Source organism: Anabrus simplex, chromosome 2 (assembly GCF_040414725.1).
Source record: "Anabrus simplex isolate iqAnaSimp1 chromosome 2, ASM4041472v1, whole genome shotgun sequence".
NCBI classification, from domain to species: domain Eukaryota; kingdom Metazoa; phylum Arthropoda; class Insecta; order Orthoptera; family Tettigoniidae; genus Anabrus; species Anabrus simplex.
The window spans coordinates 980,843,388-980,865,073 of NC_090266.1; the positions used below are offsets into that span (position 1 = coordinate 980,843,388).

Genomic DNA, 21,686 nt, shown 5'->3' on the forward strand with positions numbered 1-21,686 from the left:
TTGATCATCAAAAAATATTTGTCCTCGGCCACAATTTTCCTGCATGGATCAATCTTAGGTAAGAAAAATATACGCAAACGTTTTTTGAATTTAAAGAGACAGCTGAATACTCTATAATAACGTCAACCTGTTACGCTGGAATGTACTGATGCAAGTGCGATAACAGGTACAACTTGAAAACAATATTCTCTCACCCATGGGGAACGAACACAGATATCGAGCTCAAGTATTATTATTATTATTATTATTATTATTATATTATTATTATTATTATTATTATTATTATTATTATGATTATTATTATGATTATTGTTGTTGTTGTTGTTGTTGTTGTTGTTGTTACTACTTGCATGTATAGCTGTGAAGTGTACATCCATTTGGTATTAGTATTACTATTATTTACGTAGTCGAATGTACGTATTATGTGTGAGGTTATATTATGGAACATAGTGTATGTTGTACCTAGACATTGATATCAGTTCCGTTAATGTAAATACCTGTGAATTAATATTATGTAATTTATTCTTACCTGTATATATATATTAATTGTACTTCATAATTGTGAAACACACTCTAACTTCTAGCATGGTAATATGCACGAGAACAATTGAAAATATTCTGTACACTATTTCTATGTATTGGACACTCTGGAATATACAAGAAGGTAGTTTTTTTTGTATTATATCTTTCTAGAAATCTGGCCAGATATATATAAAGAGACAGTCTTAACGGTGAAGTCAGTTACTGTTGAGTTATTGAAGTTGTGGTTTGGAAGTTATTGTTTAGTAGCACGTGGCTGACATGCTGAGTTAAGGCAGTCTCCATGTTGAATTGATCGGTAGTCATCTGTTTTAACTGTGTTTCAAAGTGTAACCTCTGTGGTATTCGGTGTCAGTTGTCAAATGTTTAAAGATAGCAGCTTTGGTGGTATCCTACAAGTGAAGTGTTTTTTGTTTTGTGATACAGTGATTAAGGTTGTGTGTGTATTAATTTGTGAATATGTAAATAAAAGTATTCTCCCAACTGACAGCGTCTCGTGTGCGTCTATGTGGATATGTTAACTGACGACCGTGAGAGGATGTAAAAATTTACGAGTGAATATAAGTGTAGTAGTTCAAAATGCAAGTCATTTTAGAGACTATGTCGCTCAAACAGCTCAAAGACAAACTTACCGAGAGGAATCTCCCAACGAACGGGAAGAAGAAATTGCTACAGATGCGACTACAGGAAGATCTCGTGTAGAAAGGAGTTGATCCGGAAAAGCTCTTCATTGAAGTCAACGAAGATTCGGAGACAGAAGAAGAGGTAAATATAACCAAAATGTGTTCTAACGTAATGACCATGATGCAGGCACTCATTACAGAACAGAATGACAATTTTTCAAACCAAATTTCAGGAGTAAATGAAAAAATTTCAGATGTAAATGACAAACTTTCAGGCAAAATTTCTCAAGCTAACGCAATTTTACCCGGACAGATAGGACAAGTGTACACAAAGCTTTACAATGTAGAACATGGACTTGAATCAAAAATTTCAAACCTAAATGACAAAATGTAATTGCAAATTAGCGATGTCACCAATCAATTAATGCAGCAGATATCGGACGTCAGGTCAAAACTGGGACAGGTTGACCAGATCTATAGTAGAGTAAGCCAGCTGAAGGGGGATATCTTCGACCTCAAGGAGGGGGTGGAAATCCGGGTTTCTGGCATAAAACAACAGATTGAGGGGAGGATCTCTAACATGGAGGGAAATCTTAGGAGCCGTATTTCTGCTGTTAAAGGAAGGATAGAAAACCAAATTTCGACCATCGAGGGAGAAGTGCAGAATATAAGTGAAAGCATCCGCCATGCAGTAGAAAGTAAATTGACTCAAACAGGACATACCGCCACACCTCTAAACTCCTCAAACCTAACCAGCAATACAGGACACCTAGACCCGAAGATGATTATAGAGAGCCTTCCGGAATTCCACGGGCGACTGGAGGAGAACCCGACTAGCTTTGTAGAGGGATCAGTCAACCTATTAGGAAGGACTAGTTTACCAGAGGACATTTTCGTGCAACTCATCAGACCGCAATTAACCCATATGCACCCACCCGCCCTTTGCTCTGACATTGCTAGGAATCCGCCAAGTTTTTAGTATGCAACCTGGGTGTTGCAAGCTTTCGGTTAAAACAGTATGGTGGGTGATCGACTGCGCGTATTATCACGGGACCTGCTTTATTTTATTGAGAAATTCCACGCTATTGCTCATGACACAAAAAACAGAACAGTATAGAAATATAACACATAAAAAATCCCTTTGAAATCTTAAATTTTTCATTAACGTATCTCACCTCGGAAGTTCTTTAGCGTGTGTTATGGCCTTAATTATACGACACGAGCCTAACATTTGCCTGATTTTGAAATAAGGAAATAAAAGAAAACCAATATGACATGAGCCTAACATTTGCCGGATTTGGAAATGAGGAATTAATGGGAAAGAAATCACGAGTAAGCGAATGATGAGATTCGAACCTATATCCTAAATACGAACTTACAGCCGTATGTCTCACTCGGTTTATTATTATTATTATTATTATTATTATTATTATCATTATTAAGATTCAGTCTGAGGATCAGTGGTAAAGTGTTCATATCCAGGTACCAAGATCGTAGGTTCAAATCCGGCAGTCCCAGTCGGATCATGAGGGGCGGGAGAAAATTCATTCGGCATTCAATGTCGTACGATATTACTACGCGAAAGATCTCTGGTGATATATTTCGTGTTCATTCATGCACAGGATCACTAATTACTTCTTCCTCACTAACACTGCTGAAATCAGAGCCTAAAACATCAAATATGCTTTGAATATCGCTATTACTGAGTATTTCGCGCGAGCAAGCAACTTCCTTCTCAGCCATCTTCTCAACAACAGAATACAGATTTCTCGATCGATCAATTCTCTTTGCCAAAGAAGCATACCAGAGCACTCTGGTGACGTTTTGAGACACCAAGAACAGATTTCAATTAGAAATGTTTCCAGAAAAGCCAACAGATGTCACAAATGTCTCCAATATGCGGCCTTGCATCCCGGCGTACAAGTCCGCTTGTGGAGTCCTGGCCCAGCTGCTTGAGCACGTACCAGTCTGCTTACGGGTGCATAGGGGTTAAAGGGACAAGCCGCTACTTGGTGGAACAACTTGAAGGGATTAAATCGAAACTGGACGGACTTCAAGAGGGAATCCCTCGCTAGGTTTAATTCCGAAGGGGTGAAGAGCTACAAGAAGGGGTGAAGAGCTATAATCTTAACGATGCCACGGAAGCAAAAAATCCTTTATATGAGCTAACTCCAAAGTTATTAGGCATGGTGAATTCAAAACATAATGCAATCCCGCAAACTTTTAGAACTTCTTGTTCTAAAGCTTCCACCACCTCGTCAAATGTTAGGCCCGCCCATCTTGCTCCTAACAGCCCTCCAATAACAACACATGCGCGCAAGGATCCACCCACCATAACCCCCCCCCCGTCCATGTCCTTCACTGCCTCAGCCACACCGTTATAATACTAGAAGTAGAAAGCTCAGTGAAGCTAGCGTTGCTGAAACAACCCGACGTACTTAATACGCACCGTACGAGTAAGTACCGCCTTAGGCATTTTTGACGTACGGGAAGTCTCTTGTACAGTACGGTATTATTTAACCAACTTTCTTCTACTTTTTGTTTCAGAAATACTTGATCATTTCTTCCAACTTATGTTTCAACGGAATTCGAACATCAACTTGACTGTCTTTTAAATCCAATCGACTACCAACATAATTACTGACATCCGCTAGCTTTGACATACGTTTTATCATTAGCAATGCCTCTACAAGAAGTTCCATTTTCTTTTCTACTTTCAGATATACCAACCGTATACATTTTAACATGTTTATTACGTTCACACTTCCGTTTTAAATAACTGACAGTGATTTTACCATTTTGGATTCAAACTACGGGAATTGAAGTAACATCCCCCTTTGATGATTGTGTTTACATTCAACGCCATCACAGTCTTAATGATATTATAAAAAAAGGATCCATTTTAGTTTTGAACTCTCAAAATTCATGTTTAACCACGTTTTAATCTTCAAAAAACAGTTAATATACTCTTTTTTAACATACTTTGGTGCATTATCGTTGTTTTAGATGTTATTGTATAATGTTTTACGAAATCATTTTTCAACATTTTAACCTATAATTCATAAGATGAGAATGACTCCATATGTATTATTTTTAAGATTGATATAGGCTGATGATGCCCGTAAGGAGGGTGAAACATGTACCATTGACTTTTATGTGTTATGTTAAAAAAAATTTGGCCATATGAAATAGTGGATCATATTGTATTGTATTGAACAGGTGGACTTATAATACTGTAATAATATTTGAGACATAAGGGGTGAAGAGCTCCGTGAAAAGGAAGCTACTGACTGAGGCACAACCCACTGGCATGAGAGCTAGCACCTTCATCCTACAGAAGTACCAACTCTTCAAGCGTCTGCATCTGGAAGGGAGTGAAAACAAGATCTTACAAGATATCACAGAGCTACTCCACGATAAGATTCGGCCCCTAGTGAAAGTATCACAACCCAGATCCTTTAATGATCTACGCAGAATCATCGCCCAGCTAGAGGAGGAACATAAGAGCAAAGCTATGGAAGAGCCCAGCACAGTTAGGAAGTGCTACCAGTGTGGAAGAATGGGACACCTGAAGAACAAGTACCCAGCCTTGACGTCGGAGAAACTATGTCTGGCCCATTCTGGATTAACGGGGGATGGGACCAAGAACAGGAAGGTGCCTCAAGACCTGACAGACAAGCAACCCTAGGATCTTCAGCACACTGGATCTCAACTCTGGATACTGGCAAGTAGAGGTCGAGGAAAGTTCTAGACCACTGACCGCTTTCATGACTCCTAGAGGACTGTACCAGTTTGCAGTAATGCCTTTTGGATTGAAGAATGCTCCCACCACCTTCATGCGACTGATGGATAAGGTGGTATCACAATGTCGGAGATTTTTGCCAAGTGTACCTCGATGACATTTTAATTCACAACAAGAATTTTCAAGAACACCTTGTACAGTACATCTGAGGAAAGTGCTGTTACAACTGAAGATTCATCGGCTGACTTGCCAAATGGCAAAGTGCCACTTCGCCCAGTCCCGCGTAGAATACCTTGGCCATGTCCTAACCTCTTAAGGCTTAGAAAGGCAACCGGAGAAGAATCGAGCTATCGAGCAAGCTGAACGCCCACGGGCCAAGGAACAAGTACGGCAGTTCCTTGGCTTGTGTGGATGGTATAGCAGCTTTGTGCCACACTTTGAAGAGAAGGCAGTACCACTCACCGATCTACTCCATAACAACCGCCCATTCCAATGGACCAGCAAGGAAGAGGCAGCATTCCAAGGCATTAAGGCTGTGGTATGCAACACTTCTGGTCTAGCCCACCCCGACCCTCAATGGAAGATGTGCCTGCAGACAGACGCCAGTGACTCCGACTTAGGAGCAGTGTTATTCTAGGAGAGGAGTGACGGTGGAAGGGACATCATTGAGTATGCTAGCAGGAAGCTATCTTCCACCGAACAATGCTACTGTACTGCCGAGAAGGAAGGCTTGACCGTGGTGTGGGCCATGGGCAAATTCAGAGGCTACTTGGAGGGAAGGAAGTTCCAGCTCTACACCAATAACGCCTCTCTCAAATGGTTGAACTCAGTCTCTGGCTCAAAATGTAAATTTATGCGATGGGCTCTGTGAATTGCACAATTTGATTTTGATGTGTGTTACGTCCCAGGACCGACGAACATAGGAGCAGACAGCTTATCTAGGCACCCGGCGATGGCACCTGAAACTAGGAGCACTTTTGTCGAGAGGGAGTTCGCACAAAAATTCTAGAATGAACCTAAGGAAACCATCCTTATGACCATCAAGAAGGAACTTGATCTGGGAGTGATCAAACAGTGGCAGGAACAAGACAAGCCCTGTAGTACCATGATGCAGTGGATTAGGAGGCAGAACACCATTAGTCGATTTGTCTCGAGGGAATTCAAGATGTGCTACGAGAACTTCCAGGTCGACGAAGGACTCTTGATGTACAGGTCGCACCTCTCCGACATGCCTGCTTTAGTGGTGATTCCCAGACAGCACATGACGGACATCCTCGGGAAGTTCCATGATAGGATGGAAGCCTGACATCCAGGAGGCAAAGAGACATCAGTCCATCCGACGAAGATTCTTCTGGGTCAACTGCTGGAAAGACATCCTGGGCTATGTGAAGAGGTTCTACATCTGTGCCTGCACCAAGGCAAGCAACAGGAAGGCAGACTCCAGCCAACGAGGAAGGCTGCTACAATGCCAGTGGGAGGTCATAGCCCTGGACTTGATGGGTCCTTACCCTAGAACACCATGAGGTAAAACAGGACTCCTAGTAATCACTGACCTCTTCACAAGATGTGTTGAGGGCTTTCCGATACCTGAAGCCACAACGGGACACATCACCATCCTGCTACAAGACGAGGTATTCAGCTGCTACGATTATCCACGGTACATTCTGTCAGATAACGGGAGTCACTTCACGTCGAGGAAGTGGCAGCAAATGACGACGGAATGGGATGTGGAGCACTGAACCGCTCCTATCTACAACCCAAGGGCAAAGCCGACAGAACCAGGAACTGAAAAGATACTACGAGTCCACCTGATGGACAAAGATCGACTGTGAGACTATCAGGTACCGCAGTCACTCTTTGCCCTGCAACGACACATCAACCATGTCACCGGCTATTCCCCAGCAGAGCTGTTTCTTGGTCGACAGCTGTACGGTGCTGGGGATTGGGAAATTCGTCCACCATCCACTTTGGGTCAAGGTGATGCAGCTGTTTCCCTGGCAGAGTGGCAGCAGCAGCAGCAACAGAACATCAAGGAGAAGCAAGCTTTGGCCGAGATGAGATCCCTTACCCAGGCCAAGGCTAAAGATGTCGAAGAGATGCAGATCTGCCTACCAGGACAACAAGTACTGCGACGTAACCACCCAGTCAGTAATAAGATTGGAGGGTTTCACGCAGGTCTCGCACCTAAGTGGGTCGGTCCCATCAAGGTGGATAAACAGCTGGGCCATGGGGTCTATTTACTGAAGACCAACCCTCCTCTCAAGGTCCAGGCATCGGAGTTGCTGCATGTCACCCAACTGCTGTGCATACAGTTTAAGCCTGGAGTAGAGGCTGCTAATGACACAGCACTATCTGGTCATTGGGAAGAGAACACATCAGCTATCATCGAGGAAGTGGCTGACAGCGAGGCAACCCCGACTCCCGACACGGCACAAGCTGGTCAAGAGGAGGAGGAGAGTACATCCAGCGACATTGAGGAAGAAAGAAGATACAACCTATGTCCATGGCTTCGTCGACGAGTATGACAAAGTGTGGAAATTGTTTCAAATTATACTGACACAAGTGCGATAACAGGTATAACTTGAAAAAAATATTTTCTCCCCCATGGGTAACTAATACAGATATCGAGCTTGAATATTATTATTATTATTATTATTATTATTATTATTATTATTATTATTATTATTATTATTATTATTATTATTATTATTATTATTTTATTATTGTTACTTGTACGTACAGCTATGAAGTGTACATCCATTTAGTATTACTATTATTTATGTAGTTGAATGATCGTATTATGTGTGAGGTTATGTCATGGAACATACTGTATGTTGTACATAAACATTGATATCAGTTCCATTAATGTAAATACCTGTGAATTAATATTATGTCATTTATTCTTACCTGTGTATATATAAAATTGTAATCCATAATTGTGGAACACACTGTAACTTCTATAATGGTAATATGCACAAGAACAATTGAGAATATTCTGTACACTATTTCTATGTATTGGACACTCTGGAATATTCAAGAAGGTAGTATTTTTGTAATGTATCTTTCTAGAAATCTGGCCGGATGTATATAAAGAGATGATCTTGACGGTGAAGTCAATTACTGTTGAGTTACTGAAGTTGTGGTTTGGAAGTTATAGTTTAGTAGCACGTGGCTGACATGCTGTTTTAAGACAGTCTCCATGTTGAATTGATCGGTAGGCATCTGTTTTAACTGTGTTTCAAAGTGTAACCTCTGTGGTATTCAGTGTCAGTTGTCAATGTTTAAAGATATCGGCTTTGTTGATATCCTGCAAGTGAAGTGCTTTTGTTTTGTGATATGGTGATTAAGGTTATGCGTGTATTAATTTGCGAATATGTAAATAAAAGTGTTCTACCAACTGACAGCATCTCGTGTGCGTCTGTGTGGATAGATTAGTACAAGCGATTAAGAGTTGCTAGTCTTGAGCAGGGATCTCGTAGGCTTGAGTGCTGTCACAGCACTGCTGTGCGCTGGTTATTCATGTGCAGCTTCATTACGAATCTCCTGGCGCCAACGCTTCTCCTCGACCCACTAACTGGCCCGTAGAAGTATTCTTATTTGCAAGAATTAAAACTGAGGCACTGTAAAACTCAAATTGCCACCATTTTCTGTGTTGCTATTGGCTGGCTAGGTCTGCCAGCTTCGTTGAAAATGAGTAAATCACGCAGTTTAAAACGGCGTGCGCTGGGTAGTTTTAATTAGTCACAGGGTTATTAATAGCGTCGTACTTTGTGGTGTGTGTGGAATCCCAGAGGCCTGTTGACCACTTTGTTGCCCCCTGCCCAGTTGTCTTGTGCCAGACCTAACCAAGCCAGACCAATAATCTTTTCACTAGCTTGGTCTTGAAAATAATTTCTAAGTTGGCAGCATCACTTAGTCCACTGTGACATCATTCGAAGTGCGCCAAGTAGAATTTCTAACCTCTGTGACATTGTCTAAGCTGTGCCATTTGGGATCTCTAACATACTGTTCACGAAAGGTCTACGGAATCTTTACCAAAATACAGGTTATTGCCGTAATATACACGTATATTATTAATTTGCAATAAGAGAACTGATCTTGAAGGTTTTCCAATTACTACTTGATGTAAGGAAAAGTCAAACGAAACAGCATAAAAGTTGCGCCTTTTATTTTCATTGCTTATATCATGATTGCAATATTTTGATACTGTTATATATAATCTGAGCATGTCAGACTCCATGGCTAAATGGTTAGCATCTGTTGGCCTATAGTTTGAGAGGTCACAATCGGGTCAGGGATGTTAACTTTCGTTGGTTAATTCCGACAGTTCGTGTGTGTATGTGTGCGTGTGCGTGCGTGCGTGTATCATTTTCCTGCATCCATCGCTTCTAGATTTCCACTCTTGTTTTACGTAATGTTCACTTGTATTTCTACTGTCCCATAGATAAAGGAAGCAGCGGAATTATTTTAAATCCTCTCTGCATACCCACCAACATGGTATGACTTTCAGATCTCCACAGTAATGCCACTGGCGGAGATTGTATTGAATTGATTCCAGTACTATGTTCATATTTTCATAGTTTTCTTTTAAATGAACAGAGTGAGCAATGGGTACAGAAAGCTTTAAATTGCCATTATTCAGAAGATGGCCTTCAAACTTTGCTGGGAAGAGTCAGTAATCAGCCTCTAGTATGATGCAATATATTGTTGTTTTAATTCCTCAAAGAGACCAAGTATGATGTTGCAGAAGACAATATGAAATTTATTATTCTAAAGGCATTGTTCATTTCCTGTAATGGCAGATTGCAACATAATCTTCAACAAGATGTTTCTCCTTAACCCTGGAAGTGAGAAATTCTGCTTTATCCTTTAGGAGTGAAAGATCTCTAATGAGATTATTTAATTCATGTTGGGTAAATTGCTGTGGTACGGAGCTAAGCACCTCAGGAATGTATTCAGGATTAGAAGCTTATTCTAATTTTCCACTACAAATACATTCCATTTCCTGGAAAATTTAATTATCTGGATATTTTGGAATTGGTAAGCTGCCGTCATGCAGAACTGGCCTGCAAGTTCTGTATTTCAGTATATGATTTTGTTTGTTTTTTGCTGAGAAGCCCTTAATATTTACACAGCACAAACAACAATCATCAGTGCAGTTTTCACTTCCTGCCATATCATTGGTATTATATGAAATTAATTTTATTTTACTGGTCCTTATTGATGATTGACTACTTTCAACAGGATGGGCAGGTCAGGATGGCAGATGACATTTAAATTTTCTTCTTTTCTACCCAGTCACCTAAGCCCATTGAACAAGCTTTACAAACAACCTGTGATGCCCATTCTTTATCTTGATTATCTAGAGGATCACCAAAATACAATCGGTACAATTTCTGAAGCCATAGAGTGATTGTATGTTGCTGTGATTTTGAACTGAAAGAAACGCATATGTACCAGAAGTTATTGTGATGATTCAGACATTTTTGGGGCTTAATCTGCAACAGAATAAATGCTATTAGTACTAGTACCTATTTCCTAGAGTTTATCAAAATAAATTACTTTGTTTTGAATCTGTAGGTATATCCTTGAATTAAAGAAGTGATAGTGGAAAAACTACATGCCTAATACCATGTACAATACAGAGTCACTCGCCTTATGAATTTGATGTAAATTACACATCACCACCAAATTTTTATAACACTATCATAGAAGATTCACTATAACTAGTAAGACAAATGTGTTGATTTCAATATACAATCTGTGACTGAGGGAGATAATTCTATGTGGATGAAAAGGACAAGATTAGCTGTATTTATAACAGCATATTGTGCATCAACAGAAGATAAGAAAGAAATAATAGTCCCACAGAGAGAAGTCTTGCAGTCAGCCGCATGAAAATAAATGAAGGGGAAATTATGAACAAATAGGAAATTATACTTGATAGGATAAAAGTGAAACCAGATCTGAAAACAGCACATTAATCTCTAACACTCAGTACATTTACAGTACTTCCTTATGTCAAAATTCATTGTCAACCGCTGTTATTTGTTTCACTCTGTTTCTGTCATGTATAAACCATTTCATATCTACATCGATCCTTGTTTGGAGCCATGTATGATACGCCTTCTTTTTTATGTTTACAAGCTATGCGCACTTCATCGCTCCACCATGATGTTCACTTTTTCCCACCTTTACACACAATTGTTCCTTGTATGTCACCCACCCTCTTTCGATATCCTTAACGTTACTTACTAGCTATTGTTTGGAAGTTTTCCCTAACCATATCAATGTACTTCCATCTAATCTCCGCGTTCCGTAGATGCCCTGCCCTTACTAGTCTACAGACAGTTTTCACTTTCTCTTTCCTAGGCCTACAGATACTTAGACTGCAAATCAGATAGAGGTCTGTATCATTGAACAATCCCTAGAATACCTGCACATTCCTAACAGATTTTGTGAATTCGAGTCAGTTATGATATTACTATTATGTATCTGGTGCCCATACTCTCCCATGTGAAACTGAATAGCTTTATGCTTGAAAAATATATTTGGAGTTGCTAATCCCGTAGTAGCATGGTAGTCCAGTAAACTCCTCCCATTAGTATTAGCTTCCATATCCTCCCCTCATTTACCCACCACCTTATATTCTTCAGTTCTGTGGGAATATATTTGCAAATTCTAAAATTAATATTCCTAATGAATTTTTAGTTTTGGCCTTATTTGTGGGTTTAGACTCATAATTAACTGATGTTCTTGGTGATTTATGATGCAGATTCTTCCTGTTACCTCGTTTCACCATCACTGTCCCATCCTTAGACTACATATTTTCCACTCTGTACTTCGAAATTTGCTCCTGGAGGAGTTGTAGTCACACAGGAGTGAGAACTTCCTGCATAGTTTTTTTGTGCCGTTTAGCTTTTTTTTCTTATTTTTAAACATTGCGTTTCTCTTCTGACAGGTCACACTTCACTATTATTGGTCACTTTTCCCTACTCTGTGTTATCTATCAATGTCTTCTAGACAGAGATCGACCCCAATTTCCGTAGTAATACTTCAAATTATGTCATCCACATTCTTGTGCGCAGAATCTGCTATACCAAACACTCACAAGCTCTGGCGCCTTGTGTGCTGTTCCAAATCATCCAACCACGTACCTACTACGCTGGCGTAACAGGCGGAGAGGTGATATTCCCACGTGGCGCGTCCCAGGTGGTGGATAGTGGGGTCCTAACCGGCTTGCCGGCGGACTTGAGGGAAATAAAATACCTCTCGCAGACCAAACACACAACCCCCTGTGGGTGGGGGATGCTGACGAAAAATACACCCACGGTATCCCCTGCCTATCGTAAGAGGCGACTAAAAGGAGCGACCAAGGGATGATTGTCTTGGAACCATGAAACTACTTGTAATTAGTACCACCACGCAGAGAACATCATGGGTCGCTTTTACTTGCGCGAAGTACCACTATATTAGGTACCAAATAGGTTTGTGATTAGTAGCACACAGGAGCACCGTGTGGTCGGCTTTTGCAGTACCAGTGATTAGTACCACCATATGAGCAGGACCATGGGATGATAGCTACCATGGTTCTGCCTTGCCTGTGATTAGTACCCACTATATGAGGAACACCACGGGATAGTGGAAGATCCCTGTGGTTAGTACTCTTATGTGATGAACACCATAGGTTTGCGTTGCCTGTAAATGGCGCTGCAAAGTGAGAAAAACATAGGTCTGTATTATATGTCGAATTTCATAACCTCTGAGTAGTACAATAATGTGTGGAATACCGCAAGTCTCTGCTACTTTTGATTAGTACCGCAACAGGACAAATACCATGGTTCTACTTTCCTATCGATCAGTACCTTTATGAGGGGCCGATAACTTGGATTTTGGACCCCCTTTAGACTGCAAGCATCATCATTTCAGTGTTATGCTATAGCAGCAGTCCCTTGGTCAGTAATCTTATTCTTTTACGTCAGTTTGTATGAATGTAAAGCATTGCGGGTCGCATCCACTGATTCTTTTAAATTCATGTCCATCCATTCATTCTTCATTCTCACGCTTTGAATTCTGGTCAGTGGAGAATTTCAGACTTTTAATTTGTTATTCCATTTTCTCATTTTGTACCATTAGGGGCCGATGACCTCGATGTTAGGCCCCTTTAAACAATCATCATCATCATCATCATCAAATCGTCCATATTTTCTTGAAAATGAGATTCTAGTATTTGTATGACTTTGTCTCTTTCCTTAAGAGATCTCCAAAAGTTACCTTTGTATTATAGTGTATGCACTCCTGCAATTATTCCACAACTACCTCCATTACCTGCTCCTGTATTAGCTTGGCAAGCATGTTCAGGATGCTGTTGATAGACAGTGTGTCCTGTACGGCTTGCTTGACCAGGCTCGCTATCAGTACTTGCTTCACTTTGTGGCATATGGTATTGTTGTCTGCTGATAGATGGTAATCACAAGTCTTACTTCACTAACACTTTAGGCATACGTACAACCATGGAAGGAGAAATTATCCGTGTCACAAGTCTTTTACACTGCAAATGTACACCTTCAAATTTATGTTAATCAGGAGCTTTACTTTATGCATTTATGCACTGTCTGCCATGATATGTGTCCATAAATCACTGTGATATACAGCTTTTATCATCTCTGTCAGACATTATGATTTGAGACTATTTAGGCTGTCTGCATGTCGATTTTAATGTCCCATTTTAGTCTACCAGATGATAGAGAAAATTAAACTCTATTGGGCGAGCTATTGCTGAGTGTGTGTCACAAGAGATATTTTACATGCTGACATGGCACAACAAGGAGTTCCAAATGATTTTTCTCCTGCCTTTCAAAAATTTGATTTATTATTGTTAAATTCAGACATCAAATAGCGTTTTTCTTTTTTCAAAATTCTTTCTGTTTCATAAATATTTGTATGGAATTTATGTGAAGATAAACAACATGGTATGTAGTACTATTTGTTATATGTCATAAATAAACATACAAAGCAGACCATTATTAATTTACGAAATCAACTAATATTGTTGTATATTCTAAATTCACCTCATGTTTTCCTTCTGTCTGAACTCAGAAGACAGCTGTGCAAATCACAGTGTTGTAGCCTGATTAAGATGGATTTGATATGGTAATATCGTCAAGGATATATAATCCTTATAGATCTTAGAATTGAACATTTTCTGTTTGCTTCTTTGTACAAATGCATTCATTCTTTGCTAATTTCTCTTGAGACTTTGGTATATTTATGAAAGCATCCATTGCCATTCCTTTAGCTCCCCAAATGCCAACTTTGTGTGAACACGGGTATGTTACGAGAAGTGCCAATGTTGATTTAATCAATGCTTTGTTTTTAACTTTACGCTGTTTTGTTTCCCCTTGTAGTTTAATGTCGCACTAACACATCGATGGCTTTCAGCGACAGCATTTGCCTGGTGTAAAAATGGGAAACCATGGAGAACCATTTTCAAGGCTGCCGACGACAGAATTTGTGCCCATCATCTCCCGAATACAAGGTCATAACTACACGATCTAACCTCTCGGACAACTCACTCGGTTATAGTTCTTTCTGCGTTCACTAGATTGCACTGATATGTTTTTCCAATAATATGTACCTTGATATTCCTAATTTGGCCACTTAGGAATGTCTCTTGGTAGTTTACTTCTAAATTTTGTAAGGAATGACAGTTGACCAACATACAGCATGGCATCATTCAGCTTTGCAGCTGGTTCAAATAAAAACAAGCAAACATAGTTTGATGTGTGTATCTCTAGCCTAAAGTCCCCTGCCGTGACATGGGATTGGGAATGAGGTAGGATGTTGATATAGGCATGTTGTTATGACCAAATGCTCCTTGTGATGCCAATCTGAGTTGAGGAACTAATGAAGATGAAGTGAATCATGGCAAATGAAATTGGGTAAGGAAGTGGAAGGAATTGGCTGTGGCCTATGAATAGGAGCTGTCCCGGCATTTACCTGGAAGTGAAAATGGAAAACCACAGGAAACCATTCTCAGGACAACCAACAGTGCGGTTTAAACCCACTCATCTCCTTAATGCCAAACTTGGCTTCATAGCCATAGTGTGTTAACATGTGTGGCCACTGCATTCAGTAAGCACAGTTTGATGTGAAGAGGGTAAATAATTGTGGCAATATTTTTCATGCAACAAATGTTTTTAATTACAGATTTGAAACATTCTGCATAGTGCCATTTCTTGGATTACAAAATAAAATAGATTTTAGATGAAGTCCAAAAGATTTTTTTATTTATTTATTTACTTGGCACTGATTGTGTTTAAATTTTTTTAACAGTGTGTGGAATGTTAAAGCTCCGTACAAAAAATCAAAAAATCGGAGTGACTAATAGCTAAGGAATGTTTATCCAACACTGGATTTTTAGTAAAATGGGTTTGGCACATAGAACTATGCAATTTCAGCTAGCCTCTAACAGTTAATGTAATATATTTTTCATTTTGGACATTGTAAAATGCTTCTTTTTTATATTAGTTGTGCTGTGCAATACTTTGCTCTTAATTGTTTGTTGAGATTTGGCAGCCTTGCCATACTAGAATTATGATAGCACTTGATGAATAGTATTTAATTATAATCTTATTATTTTCAGGGAAAATGAGTTACTTAAGCATCAACTTCGCAAGTATGTTGGTGCCGTGCAGATGCTCAAGCGAGATGGATCTCAAGCTCATGAAGCTCTAGCTAGCCTGGAAGGAACTCAACCAAAAATTGGAGAGAATTTGTATCCGGACTATCATTACGAAGCTCGTGAATATGAGAAAAAACTTATACAGGTAATAAAATAACAACAAGAGAGGGATAGATAGTTTAGAATGGGAAGGTAAAAGAGCGACAGACATACCCTGTCCACTGCAAGAGATGTTTCAAAGAGTCAGAATGAATTGTTGTGATCACAGAAAAAATTTTGTGTGTGTTGTCCAAACACTGTTATGTTCACCTTTTTCTCTCTCATCCAGCTCCATGGCTGAAAGGTTTACATGCTGGCCTTTGGACCGTGAGGTCTCTGGTTTGATTCCTGGCCGAGTTGGGAATTTTAACCTTAATTGGTTAATTCATTTGGCTTGGGGCCTGGGTGTTTGTGATGCCTTCAGCATTAGAAATACTCTTAGGTAGGGCCCCACCCTCACAGACATGCAGGTCGCTTATAGGCCGTGTACTGGAAAAAGACATGCGCCTGGCAATTCCGGAGGCCATACTTTATTATAAGGGCCATTCGAAAAGAAACAAGCCAGAGGCTATAAAATGAAAACCTGTACAGTCATTTCAAATGTTTTACCCAGCACTGTTGAGGCACTTGTCCAACTGTGACACAAGGCGGTGAATGGCCGTCTTGTAAAATTCCTGGGGCGGCGTTGCGAACCAGTTCAGAATGTACTACTTGACGACATCGTCCGTGGTAAATCATTTGCCTCTCAGAGCCTTCTTTAGCTCACCTTGGACTTTTTGGGTCTTGGCGACCTTGCATTCTTCTAATGGAGACTTTGTCGTTTTGACTCGAGTTCGAAGTGATGACACTATTGTTCGTCCCCAGTGACCACTCGTGACAGCAACTCATCCCCTTCCTTGGTATAGCACAGCAGATGTTCAGGAGAGAGGTCCATTTGACATGCTTCCTGTGTTGGTTGAATACTGTAAGGCACGCATTGGGTACACTTTTAGCAAAATTTCAGTCTGTCCTTAACGATAGCATGAACAATGCCGATGCTTACTCTGTCATCTGCGGCAACGGCTGCTGCCGTAACTCGCCGGTTTTGCATAAGGAGGGCATCCACCTGCTGGACAATGGCATTGGTAATGCGGTGTGGCATTCAAAACGTGCATCATCGGCCTATGACATCTGTCTTTCCCTGAATTGCTTGTGCCACGTCTTGACACTTGCAAAAGACTTGCAGCGTTCTCTGTACACTTGACATTCTTCGATGAATTTTCATTCCCCTCCTTCTGCTGTCAGGAAACGCTCTACAACCCTTTGCTCTTCTTTTGAAGCCTCCATTTCACTGTGTCAGCATGACTGGGTGCAATGGACGATCAATGGGTGTGCATGCTCAATCTGTCGTCGTGTGGTGTGCATCCATATCCCTCCAGCGGCGAGTTTAGGACCTCAGTACTGTTATAGTGACTGTACCTTTTTCTCCAGGCAATTGCATTATGATCCTTTCAGTGGTTTTCATTTTATAGCCTCCGGTTTGTTTCTTATTTGAATGGCCATATTTTATTATCATCATCATCATCATCATCATCATCATCCCTGGAGGGAGGTGCTTACTTGAGTAATGCTAAAGTTGATGTGAGCTTATTTTGGACCTCTTATGATTTAATTTGCTTTGATAACACCATTTCTTTTATGCAACTTGTATGTTTTAAATCGTTGTCTTAACTAATGGTGTGGGTTACTGTAGTCACATCCTAGTTTGTGAACCATGGGCAACGGCTCAGTGGCCTAGTAAGTGGACCTGAGATTCCGGACACCAGTTGCTATGGAATGGGAGTAGGCATCTCGGACATATTCTGAGTCATAATCTACCGCTGGTCCCTGACCCGTTAGAGGAGAGATCCTCACTTGGACTATGTATAAGTAAGGATAGCATCTTGCTTCACGGAATTTTCACCTAGCACACTTAGAACATTTTAAGCAAGCCTTGGATCTAAGGGAGTAACAGAAGTCCCACCCCCATCTGACGGGCGAGGGACTCCTTGGAGACACCTTGGCCAACAAAATGGAATTCAATGGGGAGCTATCAATATTAATGAGGCTTATAGAAGAAAGAAAGTAGAGCTGATGGAGTCGGCAAAGAAGATGCATCTAGATGTGTCGCAAGTTAATGATATTCGAGTAAGGGAAGATAACGAGGAAGAGATAGGAGATTATAAAATGTACTTGATGGATGTTTAAAAGGGAAGGGCTGAGTCTGGGTTAGTTCTGTTTATCTGGAATACTACTGCATGCAACATACAATGAGTGGCCAGAAGTCATGGGAAGACATTGAATGTGATGTTAATAACTAGTTGCTCCTCCGCAAGCCCTCAAGACGGTGAACCATTGACTCTACAGGATGTTGGAATTGATCTGAAGGGATCAGGACCTATGCATCTTGCACTCCTACCCACAGTTTGTCTTGTGTAGTTTGTGCGGGGTTCATGGAGCGTATACCGGCATGGACAGCATCCCATAAATGCTTGACTGGATTGGAGTGTCTCCAACCACCTGCATGCCACCAGAGAGCGGTGACACGACGCATTGTCCTGTTAAAACATGGCATATCCATCAGGGTACTCTAAGGCCAGAAAAGAATGAAGAAGGTCTGAAAGAATGTCCACGTAACATGCACTTGTCAGCGCTCACTGTAGCCGGACAATGGGGCATAATTGCGACCATGAGAACGCCGCCCAAACCAGATCTGAGCCACCTCCCGCTTGGACACAACCTTGTTGACACACAGGATTCATAGCTTCATGGGGCATATACCACACTCTCGCGCACCCATCCGCTCAATACATCTAGAAACGCGATTCATCAGACCATACTACATGCTGCCACTGTTCCATGGTCCAAACACTTAGGAATTTATTATTATTTCCTGTTGAGACATGTTTTGCCCTTCATTGAGGGCATCATCAGTCATAGTACCTCCTCAAGGCATAAATCAGGTACCTGATTGGTAATTAAATTGTAAACACTAAGATACAAACTTAACATGTTACAATGGGAAAGTCAAGAAAAAAGAAAAACATGTTCAATGATGATACAGTTAAACAATATATGTTTATAGACACAGTAGTCGGCAGCAATGCGTAAAATCACAGGGTATTTAGCAGAGTCCAGCAGTGGTGGTCCGAAGAATAATTGACGCTACTCTATTAGGAAATCGTAGGAAATTATAAAGTTTATACATATATTTACATGGAAACAGATAGGGGAGAAAGGGTATAAAGTGTCTGGCGTCAATGTTCATACACACAAAGTTTATACATATATTTACATGGAAACAGTTAGGGGAGAAAGGGTATAAAGTGTCTGGCGTCAATGTTCATGCACTAATTACTGCCATTGGTTGAACAATTACAGGTTGGCAGGGTAACTATACAGTAATTTTACAATATCCAATTGAACAGTTGATAAATTACAAGCTTATAATATATATTGACAAGGGAGCAGCTTGGGGAGAAAGGATACAAAATGTCTGGTATCAAGTGTGTCCCGTTGTTTTAGCCGTTGGTTGACGATTGCAGCATTAACAATATCAGTAATATGCAGAGTGGACCAACCTCAGTTCACAACCATAGGGGGCAGGGAAAAATATTCCACCATTTATGCAAGAATGTCAAATGAGGTTCTGTAGGCGTAGTTATACTGGAAGTTGTTTGGTTGAAGTCCCGGGTTCATGAATATGGCTCAATAAGTACGTTGAATTTGGTTGGCATGGACGGAGACTCATTGGATGTCGTTGAGTACGCGGTGCATTATGAATGGCAACAATGACGGCCGTTATTTGTTGGTAATTGTATTTACAGGGAACATGTTGCAGGTTAGAATCTTTCACTTTTTAGTTCTGTTAACTTCATGTAGCTTTGAATACTATGTGAAAACTTCAGTGTGAGATGCTAGTGAGACTTTAAACTGATACTATTCCGTAAATGAAAACATAAAGGGTCTCAGGACGAAGTTGTTGTTTCGTGCTGCTGGCCTGGTGAAATAGAATGAGTTGCTTATGGTATAATCCGCAGTGGAGGGATTAAATTAGAAAGTACATTACTACAGAGTCAGAGCGTCATGCTGGGACGTCATCAAGCTCTGTGTCGAGGTGTCGGCAAAGGGACACGAGTTGGTCGTTGGCTGGTGAAGCCTATCGAGTGCAGTTTCCTCCTTACATTCCTGGTAGAAATGGGTTCCTGGCACCCAACATTCAACTGAGCGGTGATCTGATTCACAGTAGCCCATCAAGCGCCCAGTATGGTTGTGCAGAGGCAACGTGATGTCCGTTTGTTAAACACCTGTGATCTTCCTGTGCAGCGGTTTACACGGGTGGTAACATTTTCTCTGCGATATTGAAGATTGACCCTCGACACTGTTGCCTCAGAAACCCGAATTTGCATGTAATCTCCGTAATGCTATTACCCATGCGCGATGCGCCAATGATCATCCACCACTAAAAACTTCATCTCTGGTCCTGTAAGATGATCGTCCCACGTTCAAAGTCAATTAACTTGCAACATGTTGCCATCTTCACGTCACTGGTGTCTGTGACAGACTGCTCAGCTACGCCACAGCTAACCGCAATGCTCCGCGGACATACACAACACATATTCTACTATGATCCCCCCTTCCGTGACTTTTAGCCGCTCATTGTAGTTTCTGTTAGGCACGTAAATGAACAAATGATTTGGGTAGTTTTGGCAGTGGTAGGAATTAGGATGAGCATTGTCTAAGTGTATTCACCATGTGAGGGTGCAGCACATGAGGATGAAGTTGACAAGTTCTATGAACTTCTGACAAAATTGTACACAAAACTATTTTAATCGTCTTAGTCAATACTATATATTTTTTCCATCCAATTAAGACAAAAGTTCACACAAAAATAGACATGTTTCAACACGGCATTGGGTCATCCTTAGTAAGACATGTATGATGTATCAAAAACATAGGAGACGCACAAAATGATATGTTAGGTAAAAACGGTTTTTAGAAAGCATGATGAAAGTTAAACAACTGTAAAATGTTGATCGTTAAAACAGTTGTAGCACTTAGAGCAATTAAAGCCGCAATTACCCCAAGTGACAGCACCAAAGGTCTGACCATGCACCTAAAGGCACGGTTCAGATACATGGAAACGTGCTAGACTAAGACATTTAGAAGGAAGAAAGGCACTTACCATAAGAAAGAACAGAGCCCCCAGAGGAGCGGATAAAGTGCACCTGGTCATGTCAAATTATCACCCCTTTAAAGGAAAACACCAACACCTTGGGGAACAAAGAGATATTTAATCAGCAAAATTAAGTAATTAACAAATAGAAACGAAAATCCTCGCTGGAAAAATAAAATTAAATATTAAAACTTAAAACTCAAACCAAAACCCTACGGTCGACCGTTAATAAAGAAAAGAAAAAAATATATTTAATTATTATTTAGGACTTAGTAAGACTATGTAGATTAATGAAACACCTCATCAACTCATAAGGTTTCTTACAAACCAAAAGGTTTTTCAAACATCTTTTCAACCTTGAAAAACAACCTTGCAAGAAACAGGTTTTTGTTATTGATACTGAAAACCTTGTTTTGGATGTATCCAGACGAGCCCCTACAAGGATGGGTAGGTATCACGTACACTTTTCTCGAAATCAAAATAATAATAATAATAATAATAATAATAATAATAATAATAATAATAATAAGGTGCGAGACACTGGGAAGAAAAAAAAACAGAAGGAAAAATTAAAATGCCCAAGAAAAATTAAAGGGACCAAGGTAAACTGCCCACAAGGCAGAATTCATAACAGGCACACTAATACAAGTCATCAATCCCATCACAACAACATCAACAACCTTAGCATTTCCATGGCAACGACCAACAATGGGTCAAGGGAAGGAAGGGGCCAATCACAAGCCACAAAACAACAATAGGCGAATACTTACAAAGGACAATAGAAAACCGGACCCAGAAAATTACCCAAATACCAATAAAGAAAAATTTAATATAAAAATTAAAATTAAATAGGGAAGCAAGAAA

At 40.4% G+C, this 21,686-nt stretch overlaps 1 protein-coding gene across 2 annotated transcripts in view; it reads left to right on the top strand.

Moving 5' to 3' along the window:
* The window catches only part of LOC136864598 (sorting nexin-29), a 656,141-nt gene that overhangs the window by 540,720 nt on the left and 93,735 nt on the right, over positions 1-21,686 (top strand). For both annotated transcript variants that reach the window (XM_067141812.2, XM_067141813.2), the window contains one exon: positions 15,551-15,734. In XM_067141812.2, the coding sequence (XP_066997913.2) occupies positions 15,551-15,734 (184 nt within the window). The remainder of the gene's footprint in view (positions 1-15,550; positions 15,735-21,686) is intronic.